General features: G+C 42.7%; 1 protein-coding gene across 1 annotated transcript in view; it reads left to right on the top strand.

Annotated features, from left to right (window-relative positions):
• Nucleotides 1-15,870, top strand: part of plcl2 (phospholipase C like 2) — a 41,068-nt gene extending 25,198 nt beyond the window's left edge. The window contains exons 6-7 of the mRNA XM_080768845.1: nt 10,037-10,146; nt 13,789-15,870. Of these exons, the coding sequence (XP_080624971.1) occupies nt 10,037-10,146; nt 13,789-13,995 (317 nt within the window). The 3' untranslated portion in view covers nt 13,996-15,870. The remainder of the gene's footprint in view (nt 1-10,036; nt 10,147-13,788) is intronic.
• The last annotated feature ends 3,340 nt before the right edge of the window (nt 15,871-19,210 follow it).

The raw sequence follows: 19,210 nt of genomic DNA, 5'->3' as shown, positions 1-19,210 counted from the left end.
TGTGTAAGCAATAGCAGAATGAGAATGTCCTGAGATCACTCTACTCAACGAAGCTCCAAAACCGCAATCAAACATGAGTTAAACGCCACAATATCATCCCTTCATTTTCCTGTCAGGTCAAGTCTAAATGAAAAGAAATGCACCGATTACCGAACTCTAATTAAAAGGGTTGCAGTGAGGTTTGGAGAGCGGTTGGGTGGGAAGAGTAAACTTCCAGGAATGGAGGGACACAATTTCGCCCGAACAAGACATGCTTCTTGAATCAAGCCAATTCAATAAAAAATAGATTTTTTTTATTTCAGAAATGAAAGGATTTGAAAGTGTCTTTTCTTCTTAAAGAAAAAAAATGCTTTAGGTGCAATCCAGACCAGAGCCTTCTATTAGAGAGTTGCATCAATAAGGGAGCAGGAAACAGCACCGGTCACATGCATGGTTCATGTAACCTGAAATAGTGACAAACGATCATAAACGATCAGTGCATTCCGTAAACTTCCAGTTCAGGGTGTTGTAACTATTCGCCAATAGAATTATGTAGATGTAAAAAACCTGGCCTGATGGAAGTGAACTGAGTGAACTCTCCATTAGAACGCTCTAGTGCACTCTAGTGCATTTAAAAGAACATATATTCTGTGTATTTAGAATGATGCTTTATAGCTTGACGCTATACATTGTATTGTGTCATGCACTTACACCATGCTCTGTGTGGTGACAGAAATTGAAAGGAACATCTTCACCACAGCTACACTGTACATTCACAGCTCCAGGGTAACTGTAGCTCATGTTTATCACATGTATGTGATGCCTCTATATCCAGTCATGTGAAGGCCCAGGGGAGCTCCTACCTACAATAATGTGTTCATTAAATGTGGTCAGGCCCAAAATGCAAGCATTCAGAGAGGAAATATCCCCAGGACCGCCTGATTGGCAGCTCATCAGTGTAGTCTCTGCCAGAATAAATCGTGAAGTTGTGCATGCACTTGTACTTGGCCCCAAGTGTAACCATACTTGAAAGTAACAGTAACCTGTGGTAGTGGATGAGTACCACTACCAAGAACCAGTGCTATTTTGGTACTAACCTAATTGTTTTGTTTTGCCTAAACACTTAAGGCAATACCCGGGCACATAGGTTGCAGCCTTTCAGGGAAATTTTAAATCTGCTTCCCGGAAGTACATAGACTAACTTAGAAGTAGTTGACGACTGAGGGACTTCAACTGACTATTCATCGACTTTCAGGGGGCAGGCCACATCCCCAAACATGTTTCAGGTGTTTAGTACCTAAATAATGATAAATAAGGCTTGGACATTAAGAAAAAAACAAATCTATCTAGGAAGAACTTTCACTACTACATCTAGGCATAGGTTGATGCCTAGAATACGTCTAAGCACCAAATCATATACTATAAAAATACATTTTACTACCATTTTGTTAGTAATATAATTCATGACATATGTAGCGTTTATTTGCCCTGGTTGAGGGTAGTGATAAAAGCACCAAGATGGTGCTAATAACTGAGCTAACCCTCAGTGGAATGACAGTAATTGAACAAAAGTGCCGCTGTCACCGTGAGCATCCACGCCTTGGAAGGAACTCAGCATGTTAAACATGGCTGACAAATCGCTCAACGCACTGCTGTCTTCGTCAATAAATAAGGCTAGACTATGAGTATATGATTATTATCCAGGCATACAATTTGGCCCAAAGTTATCCAACTGAAGGACGGTGTATCAGTCTGAGCCATGCTGTATGTAGGGGCTGAGGTAGGATAACCACTACACAGCTCTAAAACGGTGTAGATATTGTTTATTTCATATGGTAATATCAGTCTAAATTCACTACTTTTGTGCTAAAGGTCTCATGGCTTGTGCTGGACTGTCAAGTCTTTGTTGGAGTGCAGTTCTCTGCCATGTCAAAAGTGTGTGTGTGTGTGTGTGTGTGTGTGTGTGTGTGTGTGTGTGTGTGTGTGTGTGTGTGTGTGTGTGTGTGTGTGTGTGTGTGTGTGTGTGTGTGTGTGTGTGTGTGTCGGAGTGTCGGAGCATGTGAGCGGAGTGGAGCTGGAGTGCAGTGGTCCGATTTTTAACATAGCAAGGAGTGAGCGAGGAGTGGGTTTATAGAAGGTAGGAGTAAACTCTGAGCGAGGACCACCGGCCACTCCAAGCTGCTCCAGTCGGGGGCCATGCACGATATGTTCGACACAAAGACAGCAAGCATAACAGCAGCCCCCTAGAGTGTGGATCGCATTTACCCCCCCCCCCCAGAACCGCTGTTATGTTTTGGTGTGTGTGTGTGTGTGTGTGTGTGTGTGTGTTTACATAAACATATCTGTCTCTTCACACATCTATTGGTTAGAAAGTAGGTCAATACAAACTCTTTCCCCTTTCCTGAGAGTATAATTTTAGTAATTGCGAACGCAGTGATTGCGAACGCAGTGAGCACTTACTATGAGACCTAGCAGATCCTGTCTGTGTGTCTGTCTGTCTGTGTGTGTGTCTGTCTGTCTGTCTCGCTATACGTCCAAATATGGAGTGTGTTGCATCAACACAATCACTCAGCTCCATATATGGGCACAAAAGTGTTGCATCAACAAACGAATCACTCAGCTCCATATATGGGCACAAAAGGGGCCAGGTCCACATATACAGTAACAGCGGGACAGACACACAGACAGACAGACAGACGGACAGACATGATCTGCAGGGTCTCAGCTGCGTTCGCTTCCCGCGTTTGCGCGTCTTACTGGTCCTAATGAGGTGCGTTATTTACCTCACCTGACACCGTAGAGGTTCCCATTTGAAATTGTCATTTCAAAAATGTACCTACTGTACAGCTCTGTTACATGGTGTGCATAAAGCCATTAAAAAAGCAGTGATCATTTTGTCTGTATGGGGCCAAGACATGGACCCTCACAGTACAACAGGAATGTTGGATGGAGTCTACACAAGAATGCTACGAATGGCAGAAATGTGGACCTCTATGGGGACGTACCACGGGTCACGGACAAAGTCAGAGAGAGAAGGATGAGGCTGGCAGGGCACTGCGTCAGGCACCCAGAACTTGAGGCAAGTAAATTGACCCTATGGGAGCCAACCCAGGTCAAAGCCAGGAGGGGAAAGAAGCATACCACCTATGTAGACGCGCTGCAGCGCGACAGCTTGGCTGACAACACCGCAGAGCTCAAGAACCTGATGTTGGATAAGAAATTGTGGAGGGCAGCGATCCAGGAATCCCGAATTGGTGTTGGCTAGACCTCACTCTCACTGCAACTAACTAGATGCTGATCAAGAGAGAGAGGCTTGACCTAGGATCAGATTACTGCAGCACAAAATAAGATGAGGAAAAGGTTTAGCTTAACAACCCAAAGATCTAGGACATGTAGAGGGTGCCCAGTCTGCCCACTACAGTCGTGGCCTGGTTGGGCTAACCCTTTAGTCTGGTAGGAAGATATGGTCCCATGCACCTTACATTTTTGTAATACTCAAGCAAATTCCCAACTCAAAATATTACCATTTTCAGCTGTATTTGCAGCCATCTTGCATTTCCTGTGTACATGTGAATCTGCTTGGTAGGCTGCCCTTAATTATTCACTGACTGGATCCGACTTCATTATCTATTAAAGCCAATATGGGACCCAAAGACTTCATAACTGATGTTATGTCACTGTTCATTACATGTGTCAAAGGTCAGAGCTTACGCCTTTACCTTAAAGTCTACATGTGGCAGCATGAATTGCCTCGCTCAAAATTAGCTTCCCCATCTGCCATGCCAGACTCCATTAAATGTTGCTAGGCAACCTCTGCTGAATGGTGTGTGTACGAGTGCTGTGCACCGTCCTCAGCACAGCTTCACGTGCATGGCAGTGGCACCCTCTATAGTCACAGAACAACCACCCAACGGTAAAGGCCTAAATCAGTTGTTTTTTAGTACATTTTTCTGCATTGTGCATTACATCAAAGCAACATCGCTTGAGTGACTTGGCGTGAGATTTGCATCCTCCCATAGCTGTGAGAAGGTCTGTCAGATGTATTAGTCACGCAGCATCTCATCAGCCATTCCCCTTGATCCTGTTAAATGATCAAAGATAAGAACCATCTTCCTAAGGGTCAGTGTTTCTACTCAGCTGACATCCAAATTCCAAAGACAGCCTGGACCCACGTGAGAGACTTACAAGTGTTGCTGTGGCAACAACACCAACATGGAGTGATGCCACGCGAGTGAGACGTGCACATTCTTATTCGGAGCCCACGACATGTGTTATCAGTAGGGGTGTAACAGTTAATCGAACTAACTGATTTAATATAGTATACAAAATAATCCATAAATAATCAATACCTATTTTTGTCATGTCATTACAGTATAGGTGAAATGTTGCAAAATATGCTTCTTTTCAAAAATAATTATTAAGCGTAATTGATTGAATAATCACTCCGAAGATAATCGATTGTTGCAGTCTTGTTTCCTTTTGCTAAGCATACACCTCAGTGACCAGAGTTAAAGGGGGAGTGTCAAAGCCCGAGATTAACATTGCTGATAAGGTACATCACGTGGTCTGAATGAAAACAGTTTCAAACGACACGTGACTATATCTCAGGCTCTGACGTGACCTAGCATCTAGCCGAGCTGAGTGGCTAGCGCAGTAAAGGCTAGTGGTTTTGAGGTAACCTTTTGCGTCATACTAGGTGAAAATATCATTAAAAAATTATTTTATTGCTTTTATTTATTCCTTACAATGACATTGAGTTGACGTGGAAGTTTTAGCGTAAACTGTTGCATAATCGCAATTTCGCACTCGGACTTCCAGAGAGCTGGGATGCAGCCCCGCTCACGACCGTTTGTCCCCTCTCACCGCCGGGGCACAGAGAGCTGGGATGCAGCCCCTCTCACCGCCGGGGCACAGAGCCTATTCTGTTCATGCAGGCTGCGCAGTGCCTCTCTGCCCCGCATTGAACTGGGCATGTGTGTACATACACACACACACACACAACATTGTTTCTTCATGTGAAATGTTTCTTTATGCATAATGAATTCATGAGTGAAAAACATTGTATGGGTCAGACCCGAATAGTTCTGATGATCCTCATGGGGGCTATCCGCAGCCCCGCCTCCCCCCCCCCAGCGGTGAAAAAAAAGAAGTTGATGTTTTCTCGCGTTTACGTGAAGCTAGCGGAAAGGCATTTACGTGGATTTCATGTGTCCCGACCTAGACCTAGAATGCCTGTGATCATTTAATTGTACTTCGTACTAGTCTATATATATGATATATAAATGCCGAGTGCACTTGCATGCCTATGCATGCATTCTAGAGGCAAGTCCCATAAGGAAACTGCCCCTGCAAGCGACACCTTTTTATTTATTTATTAGGATATTTCTATAGCATGCGCGATTGCGCTGCTCACTTGACAGCCTTCTCTAGGCTACTCGCAGTGCAACGCGTTGTGAGCTTGTAGATCGGCTCCCGTGGACTCGCGGTGCATGTTAAAAAACAAACTCACAATTATAATAAGAACATTATAGGCCTACACTTATCTGCATTCTGCACTGTACGAATCCAACGTTGTTTAGTGTTGTTTAGTGAGTCAGTTCTCTGACTGTCGGTGTGTGTGTGTGTGTGTGAGAGAGAGAGAGAGAGAGAGAGAGAGGGGGGGGGGTCTCGCCCCCCCCATATCGGTGTGTGTGAGAGAGAGATAGAGAGAGTGTGTGTGTGTGTGTGTGTGTGTGTGTGTGTGTGTGTGTGTGTGTGGAGGGGTATAATATTTGATATACATAAAATGATCACCCATACAAGTTGATCATTATAGCCTAAATAACGCTATGTCAAGTTTCATCATACTTCTGGTGGCTATTTGGAGAGCTCCAAGTTGTGCACGGAGAGAGAGAGAGAGACCGCCCCCCCATATCGGTGTGTGTGTGTGAGAGAGAGAGAGAGAGAGAGAGAGAGAGAGAGTGTGTGTGTGTGTGTGTGTGTGTGAGAGAGAGAGAGAGAGAGAGAGAGAGAGAGGGGCGGACACAGGTTAGGCCGGCCGCTAGAGTAGTCACAGGCAGTGTACTGGTAACGTTACGTGAAGCTCCAGGGCTCCGTGAGCCCTGTTCAGCATTTAGCCGGCTGAGGGCGTGTCAGCGGGGGGAGACAGATAGACAAGATAGGTACGATGGAGCCCGTCGCGCGGAATTGCGATTATGCAACAGTTTTCCCTAAAACTTGGACGTCAACTCGGTGTCATTCTGGCGAGTTTTTTGTAGCAAAAAAGTAATTTTTCCACCAAACTTTTACCCAGCTATGAGGCTGAAGGTGGCCTCAAAACCACTAGCATGAGTTGATAGCCACCAGGAACGCTAACTCGCAGAGCCCAGAGCCGCTCTGACATTTAGACCAGATACAAGATCAATTTCATTGGTCAAATTGAGCTGGCCCGTAAGTACGTCACAATCTAGATGCTAGCGTTAATAGCCTTAATAGCTTCCCGAGGGGCGTGACATACCCGCTTTAAGGTTTCACAACGCATCCTTGACGTTGACGTTAAACGCGTCATGCAGAGCCAAACAGCAGAGAGGAGAGGAGGCGAAAGAAGCTCCTGAGGAGACAAATCCCTCCTCTGTTCAGAAGCTTGATCCTAATCCACAGTGAAAGAACGTCACGTCTGTCTGCCCACGCCACTTCTTTCTCACTTTATTTCTCGCTTCTGTTCCTTTCTCACCACGTCATCCTTTCCTCTTTCTTTTTCTTTTTGTTTCTGACTCACTCTCCCTCTCTCTGACTCTCTAACTTTCTCTCTCTCTTTCGTTTCTTAGTCAAGTTATTGTATTGTCTTCATCAGGAACAGATTCCATTCCATCCATATCCCTTGCATTAACCACCATTTTGGGAATAAGTGAAAATACAAAGCATATAAAGAATTCGAACAAATGTGTGTGCAGCACACACACACAGTCACACACAGTCACACACACACACACACACACACACACACACACACACACACACACACACACACACACACACACACACACACACACACACACACACACACACACACACACACACACACACACACACACACACACAAATATAATTGGGGGGAGGGGTAGCAGATCTACAAGCTCAAATGTCACAGCGTTGATCGGCTATTTTCAGTATAATCTAGAATTCTTTAGTTGTTCCGTCAGTGGTTAAGTGGTTAAATTGCTAATGAAATGGAATCCAGGGCAATTCTGGATTCTTTGGCCTGCCTGACATATTAATTTTCCACATGAAACAGAATATTGAGGTGGGATTTAACAACGAGAGGGATTGACATAGGACAGACTTATGACATATGAAAGAAGAAGAAAGCTTTCAATATATTCACAGTTCTTAACTCTTCACCCAGTGTCAATTATCTAATGTAATCCTGGGCGCTACACTTCCTCTGCCAACCTGGGGGGGGCTAGCGGACTGACCTCATGCTTCCTTCTATACATGAGGAGTCCAAGCTGCTTCTTTTCACCTGACAGGGGAGAGTTTCCCCGGCCGGACGTAGCGTGTGGAAGGAGCACGTTATTCCGACCAGTTCCTTTCCCCTCCATCAGGCGCCCCGGCTGGCCAGGGGGAGGTAGTTTAGAGACTTCTTAACGTTACATTATGGTTACATGGACATGTATAGACTGTTGAAATAGCATTGTAGCAACTTGTTACAGCATTCCCTGTCAAAGAAAGAAAATATTCTGCATATTGTATACATTCCAGCCACCTGGACCTTTAACCGAGGCATTTTTGTAAAGGTAAATAAACATTATGGGGCCTGGCAACAAGCCACCAATCCATCTTGGTACCACTACAAAATCATGCAGATCTGATGGGAGGTGGGACTAGTTGCGAACGCAGTGATTGCGAACTCAGTGAGCACTTACTATGAGACCTAGCAGATCATGTCTGTCTGTCTGTGTGTGTGTCCGTGTGTCCCCCCTTTGTGCCCATATATGGAGCTGAGTGATTTGTTTGTGATTGATGCAACACACTCCATATTTGGACGTATAGCTGCTTTGGGGACTCCTTATATGGTTATGGCTAAGTTAAAAACTTAACTTAAAAATAACTTAACTTAAAAAAATAACTTAAAAATAAATCTTAAAAAAACCCAAATATGTACGAGCTGCGTTCGCTTCCCGCGTTTGCGCGTCTTAATGGTACTGTAAAATCTGTATTTTAGTGATTATTTGGGCACACATTTGAGTGATTGATGTTCATTCTCATTGGGTGTATTAGAGATGCACGATATTGAAATTATGACCGATATCCGATCTCCGATTATTTGCAGGGTCATACCGGCTGATTCCGGTACCGATATATGATATTATATTATATACATATACATGTATATTGATTGCTGAATTTTTGTGAAACTTGATTGTAAGCCCCCACTAACCCTACTATGATGAAACGTATCTATTTAATAAATACATTTATTGAATGTGGCCTATGAAACTAAGTTACTAGTGTTACACTGTTATTCATTATTGTCTGTTGCCTAATTCATTAGCCTCTGTCTGCTCTTAACAATGCAGCCCCCTTAGCTCTCCACCGTATGTGATATACAAACTAAGCTTACCATAATACATTGTTTAGTTTATCACTGTCTTGCATTCAGTGAGTTTAGCAGGAGAGGGAGAGGCTGAAAGCCAGGGACAGACATGCATGGCAACAACAGCTAGCTCTAGGTATCATCTTCCTACACTACAGAACACATTCCAGGACAGACATTAAAAACAGAAACATTAAGAGCTGAGAAATAATTTGTGCTCAATCTCTGGTTAAATACAGAGGCGACAGGCTTGCATGTCCAAAGGGTTGCACGCCACTCCAGTAATGACTGCTCCTAACTTTGATGTTAACAACAAGGCAATCACGTTCGCGTTGAAAACATATCCTCCACTCCTCCGCAGTATAACTACTCTAAACTAATTCAAGATGTACAAGAAACCCTCTCTGACTGTTTGTTTGCGTTTTGACTAGTACTGCTATTATTACGGCTTCTCACTCTATCGATGTGGATGCACCGTGCTGCTGCTGTGTGCTCCAGCCTGCTGGGACTCTGAGACATAGAAAGGTAGACACCTCCTTCGGCTCAGGGGCGTATGCACTCAAGTGAGAGCAAGCTTCTGCGTTGGTGCCAAGGAAAGTAATTAACCCATTTTGGGCGGGAACCCCTTTTTGGTGTTAGCATTATGTTATGCTTTCTACAAGCTATGAGCTAGTAGGTCTGCTATTTTTGAAAAATCGAAGAATGACTGACAGAAACATAGCTTTTTCAGAAAACTGTCAGGATGTAGAAGACATTTTTAGAATCTGATCTCAGGTCAAAATGGGTTAAAGGACTGGACGCCGCGGATGCATCATACTGTATATTATGCCCTCTATTATGAACATTAAGCAGCATTCTATTTTATTTTATAATCAACCTAATCGATTAGTTTGATTTATTATTGCACCACTAACTTAAAAATCACATCTGATATAGCTTGATACTTGAGAAAACATTGTGAAATGTTGACTGTAGAATATGACTGTGGGTTCTCCAGCACCTCACTGCTCATCAAGCCAGGCACATGATCATATTTTCCTCGACCCTCCTCACCTCACAATAGGTCTTCTGTTTTCACAAATCACCCGGAAGACTCGCCGTGCAAACTGACATGACCCTTCTGCCCTGTTCCTGTCTCTCCCTTAGCGATGGAGTTCCACCAAAACCATGACCCTTCTGCCCTGTTCCTGTCTCTCCCTTAGCGATGGAGTTCCACCAAAACCATGACCCTTCTGCCCTGTTCCTGTCTCTCCCTTAGCGATGGAGTTCCACCAAAACCATAACCCTTCTGCCCTGTTCCTGTCTCTCCCTTAGCGATGGAGTTCCACCAAAACCATGACCCTTCTGCCCTGTTCCTGTCTCTCCCTTAGCGATGGAGTTCCACCAAAACCATGACCCTTCTGCCCTGTTCCTGTCTCTCCCTTAGCGATGGAGTTCCACCAAAACCATGACCCTTCTGCCCTGTTCCTGTCTCTCCCTTAGCGATGGAGTTCCACCAAAACCTGCATGACATGGCGGTGAAGGAGGGCCTGAAGGGCCGCAAGTTGCACAAGGCTGTGGAGAGCTTCACCTGGAACATCACTATACTCAAGGTGAGGGGCACTGCTCATGCAGCCAAATCCTGAGTGTACAAATGCAACTGCGCTTGTTTACTCTCAACTCACAAACAAATTGAATAATAGTTATGAAAAGGTTTCACAATGCAAGTACAGTATACAGTAGACTATACTTTTATCACGTTTAGCCTCAGTGCAGCATAACATTCATAATTAATTTCCCATTGTAGCCTACTCACTGCCTTGACAGAAGCAGTCGAGGTCCAAGTTCATTTTCAATGCCATTGCTTTTGTAAATATTCCAAGCCATATTGTAATAGGCCCATGGGCTAATACACAATGAAATGACCGTCATCTGGGCTTGTCGTCCCACAGACCACAGTGGTTTTTCCACACCGAGTGTTCTTTAATCTTTTGAGTTTAACTAATGGGCTATTGTGGCTTTTCGTGTGCATGGTCGATCACGCACACGCACGGTCTTTATGTGCATCGCTCCGTAAAATGCGATATTTTGGGCTTGATTAGAGCTTAATTTGACTTAGTTATTAAAATAAACAATGATCGCTTAGCATCCCGGACATCTGATAGTGCTGCACAGTCCAAAGCTAGTACCGGATGTTATTGTTCCTTAAACCGGAAGTGACGTCGCCAGATTCGATCTATTTGGTCAAAATCGGCATAATGGTGACGTTACCGCCACCTTCAGGACTGAGTGTCTAATACTATAGGATTGCCGTGTGAGAATGAGATGTAGTGTGTATATCACATATTTTTCTATTGGCATTAAAATGACGAATTAAACATATGAATAGTGCAGGCAGAAGGCACAATCCACTGTTAATTAGGCTGGCCATAAGCCAGTTAAAGATAGATAGATATATAGCCTACAGTGTTCTGCTATGGCACATTCAAAGAAAAACGTTGACATACAGCATGGATATATTAGATGCAGCTGTGCTGCACAGCCTAAACTATCTATATCTATCTATAAATGCACCATGTCTCTGTGTGTACGTATGACTGTAATCCACGTAACTCGAGAACCGTCATCAAATTCGACACACGCGTTCCACACCACCGCAGGGAGTGCAGTGCCCGGTGTCGAGTCAGTCAGATCCACGGTTGTCCAGACCCGCCACAAAAGGCCTCTGCCCGGGCTCTGGACAGGGCCCCTGCCCAGGCTCCATATATGGAGCTGGCCTGTTCTGACATCACAACACTCCATATTTGGGCATGCCTGACACAGAACTCCATATATAGGAATAAAGGGACACGGAGAGGCAGATACAGAAATCTCCATATATGGGCATAAAAGGGACACACACAGACAGATGGGTGGAATGGGTACTCTGACAACGGGTATTGCTTATTAGCCAGGCTAGGTGGGGCATGGATCTCCAACTTCTATCGTTACCCACTCTGTGCTCTACAGCCAGGCACCGGCCTGGTGCGCAACACGTTGAGCACAAGATCAGATGATCCCAGGAGGAGAGGGAGACAGAAGAGGAGGAGAAAGGGAGTGACACTGACATACTCAGACAGATTAGGAGAGAGAAGGGGATTTGCTTTTCGTGGGTTGATTGACCCGTCTCGGCCGCCCCACAATATTGCGTGGCAATCTATAACCCGCCTGCCTGCCCCACAGTTCAACCCATGGGACCTGCGGCTACGGGTTAGAACACGCATCAATAGTGGCTGCACCTGGGTGGTGATACGCTCTCTCTTAATATTAAATCAAAAGACAAAAGACTTGCCTGCAATGTATGTTACCATACCATATATATATCATTTTGCACTAAAAAACATGCTCGACAGGAACTGTAACCTGCACCGGGCAAAAAATAAATAAAAGCCTATACTACTGCAAATAGCCACCTAATTCCTTTAAACGCCAAATCCAAATAGATTTTGCATTAAATGTCCGGGATACTATTTGTAAAAATATGGTATGTAAAAAAAGGATCCTATCACACAAAGATTTGTGCGATAGGTGAATATCATCAAACACAAAGTGTAATGAAAATAATATGGTGTGTGTTTACTGAAGAAGACATACCGAAGTCAACTGATTATTTGTTTTCTTTTGGCTTAGTCCAGTTCTGGCAACACTAGAATCGATGCATAGTCTTAAACACTCGAGGCCAAATGTACAGTATGTATCATGCCTTTCAATTCAACCCTCAACCCTATGGCAACACAAGGGATAATTATTAATGAATGACCTTCTGCATTCTTATTAATTAAGATGACATCACGAGTCGTGATCAGCTATAATTCATATTTGATGTCTCCAGGCGGTTGAGTTGAGCCAGGAGAGTGTAGCACGGCTGCATAATTCATTGTGAATTGCACTTTCCCTCTTCTCATAATATGGGACTGTAACTCCAGCCAGCTTCACATCATTATTGTGAATATTTGATACTGCAGAGTATCAGAGACTCATATAGAATCCCTTCTTAAAAAAATGATTTGACAAAAAAGGTGTTTACATAATGTTTATATGAACATCCTCAAAATCAGTGTCTTAATCTAAGTAGGCACCAAAAGTTCAGAGCACCCTTAATCACTTCTGTCATGCAGCTCTCAAAGCTCAACTTTCTAACATACTAACATAAGGAATTGTCGCAGATTTTGAATGTGAGGAGATCTTATGGGAAAATATACCATATGTCTTTGCGGAAGTGTATTCCTATTCCTATGATATAAAATGTTTCCTTCCATTTCATCAGGCATGTCATGGGTGTACACTTAGGCATTTCATGTGAAAAATACATAGAAAATATGGCTAGCTGTCTATAATATGACTGGTTATCAGGAGCTTATCAGGAGCTAATCTCACAAACACTGGACATTATCCGGCAGCCGGGGGTGTGGACTCTATATTGTCTATATATACATTCATGAATTCACTTGCTTAACAGTATTGAGCAATTTCATTTTTATTGGGGTTTAGATGTGACCATATGATTAACAACCTTTATTATGGTTTAAGTAGCATGTGTGTAACAAACTAGGGGGTTTTCATGATTCTGAATCCATTACAAGTATTAGTTTTGCACAAAAAACACTCGGTCATCACAGTCATCACACAGCACGTTTGGGCAAGTGGCTATGGCCGTTTTTAGCCCAAGGAGTGTTTTTTGTGCAAAACTAATGCTTGGAATGGATTCAGAATCATAAAAAAACCCTTGTTTGACATGTCACATGCTACATAATGCATAATGAAAATTTGAAAAGCTTGCCTTATAAGTTGTTAATGGTATGGTCACATATATCCCCTTTAAAAAAATGTGCTGACAGCCGGTCAGCAAGTGGATTCCTGAATGTATGTAGACAATATTTTAGGCCAATAAAACAATATATAAATATACCAAATTTCCCACAAAAGGCTTCCTAAATAAAAAGAAGCCTGTTGGCTGCCGGACTAACGGATCAGCGACAAACTTTGTGTGCACAGTGCACACTGCCAGAGTGCCAGTAGGGCAAAGAATTATTTTATAAAGGTTTTTTTCCACATACGTTATATTTCCCACACTATACATATATTATCTACTCACAATGGAACAATAGAATTTAGGTTCCAAACCAACAAAGTGTCCCGTTAAACCACAGATAAGCCGACACTGTCATCTCTCATCAAGGCCATGCATTTTATGTGATTCACTTCTTCCAATTAAGGGCCAGGCAGACCTGCTGAAGCACGCCAGGAGCGAAGTTCAGGAGAACCTGAAGCAGATCCACTACGCTGCGCTCACCTGTAGTCTGTGTAAAGGTGGTCCGACCAGCTCGTCCTCCGGCTCCACCGAGTCCAAGAACCGCCGCAGTCTGGACGCCATCCCAGAGAAGGCCACAGCAGAGGATGAGCTCACTGATGAGGACAAATGAAGAGCAGCTTCACTTACTCTTTGCTGATCAGTTTGCCTTCATCCTCTTACAGTTACAGTATAACCCAGTAGTTCTCAAACTTTTTCATTTCAATGGCCAACAGTTTGGTATGTAGTTATTAGGCTAAGGCCCCGTTATTAGGCTAACCCAGTGTACAAATGGACCCTGGAATCTAACTGGGGAACCCCCCTGTACTCTGTCAATGAATCCACTAACCCATCCACTCTCACCCCCAACATACCACACACAGTGCTGCTTTCCCAATCATCATTCTACTGGCACCAGTTCCATATTCTACTACAGTATAGGTTCTTGGATAGATGGATACTTTTATTTATCCCTCTGGGGATTTCAGTCGCCCATAGGCAGCAGAGCACTAAACCTCAGAGACTCACTACTTTTGTATCAAGTTCTAATGTCCTCTGTACACACCCTTCCATTCCAACTAGTTACCCCACAAAGATACTTTATAGTGGTGGTACAGAGTAAGAGTAAACTTTTGGGGTAAAGGTTTGGTAATTGTACTAAAGAACACTGTTTTTCAAGACACATACATGTTTGCTGTTGTCATCTTCTGTTGTCACACATATTGTGATATTTGTTATCACAAAGATTAACCTGGGATTCTTGTGGATTTAACAACTCTTCATATACTGTATCTACCACAGTGCCATACAATGCATATATGTAGAGATATGTACATATATGTTGCTTTCTTCAAACATAAACCCCTAGCCCTAATCCTCACAACTCCAGTATAGCTGACTGTAGCCATGCACTCAATCATTGTTCTGGGTGACCTGGGTGAGCGCCAAGTGAATTTGCAGTTGCAGCCACAGGAAAGTCTTAAGGCAGTGTGACCTGCTGTTCAGAGGACAAAGCACTTCTACATGGTGGACGTGGGTGTTGCTCCAGGAGACGAATAAAAAGAAGGTGGGGGATTTGGACATTGAACTTGGTCAAAGGATTTCTAAAAAGCACAATTTTACAAAAGGGTTTCTGACCAATCGGAAACTGGAGCTGTGAATGTAAGAGGAAAGAGTGTGAGAAAATGAGCGGGAAAATAAAAGGAGGAACGGGAAAAATGAATGAATGAGACACGTTCTTATCTGCCAAAATAGCATAATATACTATGTGTATATATGGATATTTCTGTTACTTTTTTCCCCTCAAGATGCATCATTTTCTTATTGTATACTTAACGGAAATAAGATTTATTTTGTAAAAGATATATATGGCTCGACCACTGAAAAACAAAAAAAAAAAAAAATTTGTCTGTACAGAGCTAATATTTAGTGACCATTGAACTTTCCCACTGGAGAGTTCCTTTGTTTAGACAGAGAGACAACTACAGAATGTAATTTCCAGCATGTGTGTGTGGTCCACGCAGACGCAGACTAATACAGTGGTGCTCAGCCTTCAATGGAGAAGGGCCCACTTGACAATGTGGAAAGCATTGGCTGCCCACCCATCTGACTTCACACGGCCGCCGTGTTAAGTGGTCAGATGGGTGTGCCGCATGTATTTTCAGAGCATGTTTATTTTAATGACCGATCAATCGATTGGGCACCGGCTTGGATCAATGGAGTTAACATAAGTATACGTTCCTATTTATCCGTATCACAATGAAAACTCTTTTTCTTCAAGGTTTTAAAGCAAACATTATTTTTGCCAATTAACCACTTGCAATATCCTCATGGCCCAATAGTGGGTCCCAGCCCATGAGTTGAGAACCACTGGTCTAATCACAACCAGCAGCTGTTTGTCATGGAAGCACACATGGAAACATATCTTTTATATTCTGCTTGTACTCGTCGCTCTGTGTGTGATTTACTCACCTTTGCATCATCGTCAAATGAATAAAGCCCAATTGATACATCATTCATTGTACGACAGAGTTGCACGCCGAAAATAGCTGATCTACAAGCTTGCGACGCATTGTGATCTATTTCCGGCATAACGAAGAAATGGCAGCAGGTTTATGGTATTGGTCCTTTCATTTCAGGGTACCAAAGGGGACTGCAACCACTAAACATTGATATGAGGTTTCCATGTCTGCAGCAGCGGTACTGTTGCGACCGAAGTTCACAGTTATGACTGAATCTTCATACCCCAAAGCCCCCATATATTGTGCCCAGGTCTCGGGACATAACTATGACATCATCAGGGATGATAGTAAATCAGGGATCATATAATAAATGCGACCTGCTGTCGCAATTAAGCCCATATATGGAGATGCCTGATGTCATCAATATTAGTATATGGATATGTCAACCTGTTCTGACATTCCATAATGTTGATCTTCCCGTCCATCCTTCCTCTTCGATGTCTCCTTTTTGACTGATACCTGCCAATTTAAACTGTAGTCAGGCTCGCCCCAAAGTTATTAGTGCCAGCCTGGCAGCTGGCGAAAACAGTTCTCAACAGTCCCGAAAATTAAGGCCGGGCCCTACATGGGCCCTCATCAAACCCTGTACAGTCAAGACACGCTCCATATATGGCCAGTGCACGTGAGTCACTTCTCGCCCTCAAGCATGGTTAAACTACATGAACTGTTCCCACTGAGCTTTGAGATGTGCAGTTTTCGTTTAACTCTTGAGAGTATACAAATGTATCCAAATTACATTTGTATGACAATTGATAAACTAACACTGAGGAATTTACTCTGTGGGATTCACTGAAGCAGTCCCAGCTATTAATTTAACGCTGGTGGTCATTTGGAAAGGATTGTGCAATTCGTGCCTGATATTAGGAGGAAGGTGATTATCTCTGAGTGGTTTGATGAGTCACCTCCAAGTATACAGCGATTCGATTCATTACTTCTCCTTCATTTGTAGAAGATATTAAGAGACCGATCTGTTCAAGTATGACTCAACAGCATGCATATTATAAGCCATAATTTTTCACTTTTAATCTTCTATTCTTTTCTTTAATGACAAATGTTCTCAAATTAAATCTCTTTGTACACCAATGGTGGACAAAGTACCCAATCCCAGCACTTGAGCCAAAGTGTAGACACTTCTGGTCAGTATACTACTGTACAATGTACATGTGAAAGTACTGGAATACTTGCTTTAAAGGACCTATAACATAAAATTCAACTTTTTCAATTTCTTTTGTGTTTTTCGGGCTCCCATATGTGTTTTCTATCCCCACAAATAACCAATTTTGAACAAACAGACTTTCATATCATATGGGTGCTTTAATGGAAATTGCTATCATTCAGGAACAGCTCAACTGATTTTGTCCTCATTGTGATATCATCAATGTCACCTACTTTGTATAATTCCTCCTCTTCTTCAGTCTTCAGTTCTAAATTAGCATTTCCACTTTTTGTATACAATGTCCGCCATTGTTGATTTTCCAAGCTGGCATGGAATGGAAACAAGCCTGATTTTATCTAGCATCAGTATTATAATGACTCAAATATTAAATAATCTGCATATCAGCAACCCCACCACCTCAGGACATTGTGGTATTGCAGCTAAAACTGCTTTCAAAGTCCAGAAAGAAATGACAAAGACTGGTTATATCACAGTGGTGATTGAGGCTCAAACCATTAGAAATAAGTTTGAGGGACATAGACAATATGATATTAAATATTAAAAACAGTTTTAAAATGCACGTTATTAAATACTTATTCAAAAGTATGGTACATGCTTTTAAAATACAAATTACAAAGTATATTTTCAATGCATTCTTGTTTGTAGATCATCTCTTTATATAAGGCATATGTGGTTAATTCATAATATATTTTGTAAGTTTTGGGTCCTGGTGGTCCCTTCCCAGAAATACAGTGGAGTCAAAATTACAATATTTGTATTTGAAATGGATTCCAAAAACACAAATGTAAGTATAAGTATAATTATAAGTTAGTATAGATATTCAAAATATGTACTTAATTACAGTACTGGAGTAAATGGACTGCGTTACTGTCCACCACTGGTGTGCTGTAACCCCACCACTGAATTCCGTCATCATGAGTATGAAAAACAGAAAGAAAATGACCCTGTACATTTGTGAGTTCCACTGTGTGCTCCAGTTTGTTGCCATTCATTAGGACAGTGGTTGTCAAAGTGGGGTCCAGGGACTCTCAGGGTTCCTTTATCATTCTTAAATGGACCACCCTTATGCATCTGTAACTCCGTATACAAATATGTATAGAGGCCAGGGTATGCGCATGACATCATCACTCAGTAGGGAACGCCTAACCTGACTCCGGCAGATGGCGGCAACAGTGAGTTCCTACTCCTGCTCCCATCTGGTCTCTCTCGGGCAGAGACGATGTACTCGGATCAAATGCTGAAGCAATATGCGGCCGCTAGAGGCGGGATCAACGAGAGACTGATGACGTATTGAAGCACTGCCACAGCGCAAATGTAAACACAACCTAACAAGACTACAACTCGAAATTATTATCGAGATATCAGATTTTTGTCCCATTGCTTCCGGTTCATGGTTTCTGCTTGAGAGAGACCAGATGCAGGCAGGAGGAGGGAATTTGTGAACTCAATACTGCCTCAATCTGGCAGAGTCAGATTAGGGAACGCCTACTGAGTGGCAAAAAACTACTTTCTGGCCTTGACAGTCCATACATCCAAACAGAAAAGTCCTATCTGATTGCATTAAACGACGTTAAACTCACTTCTTTCCCCACTTGATTTGCCGCTCACTTTATGCATGCACATACCCTCTATAGTCTATACTGTCAGAGGTAAGAGGGGTCCTTGAAATGTAAAAGCTTGAGAAGAACCAATGCAATAGGAGATGCAGACCTGCTTTTCATTCAACTTGAATTTCTTTCATTTGCACTGCAGTATTTGAGAACTAGTCATTTGAACTAGAGCTGGGCAATATATTATCGGTACTTCGTTGTATAATGGTGGCGTGCAAAAATAGTAGAAATTGCTGATCTACAAGATCACAATATTTTTGCACATTGTGAGCTTGTAGATCTATCTTCACTATTTAAAAAAGAATTGAGGCAAAGGTTTTGGGGGAAAAATAATCTAACATTTATTTGAAGCCACTATGCAGTTATAGTGATTGATGATGATGAACTCGCTACCATACCTATTCTGGGGAGAACATTCACCAAAGTACACAGTGTTTTTTTTGGCAAAGATAGATAATACTGTTGAGTGGAAACTGGAGGGGGGCCTGATATAGAGCCGTCAACTACTTATCTGGCAGGGTTGCCAATGTCCACTTATTA

This window comes from Protomyctophum bolini (genome assembly GCF_963924005.1).
Source record: "Protomyctophum bolini genome assembly, chromosome: 7".
Taxonomy (NCBI): domain Eukaryota; kingdom Metazoa; phylum Chordata; class Actinopteri; order Myctophiformes; family Myctophidae; genus Protomyctophum; species Protomyctophum bolini.
The sequence above is the reverse complement of the archived record's forward strand: the minus strand, read 5'-3'. Positions and strand labels throughout refer to the sequence as shown.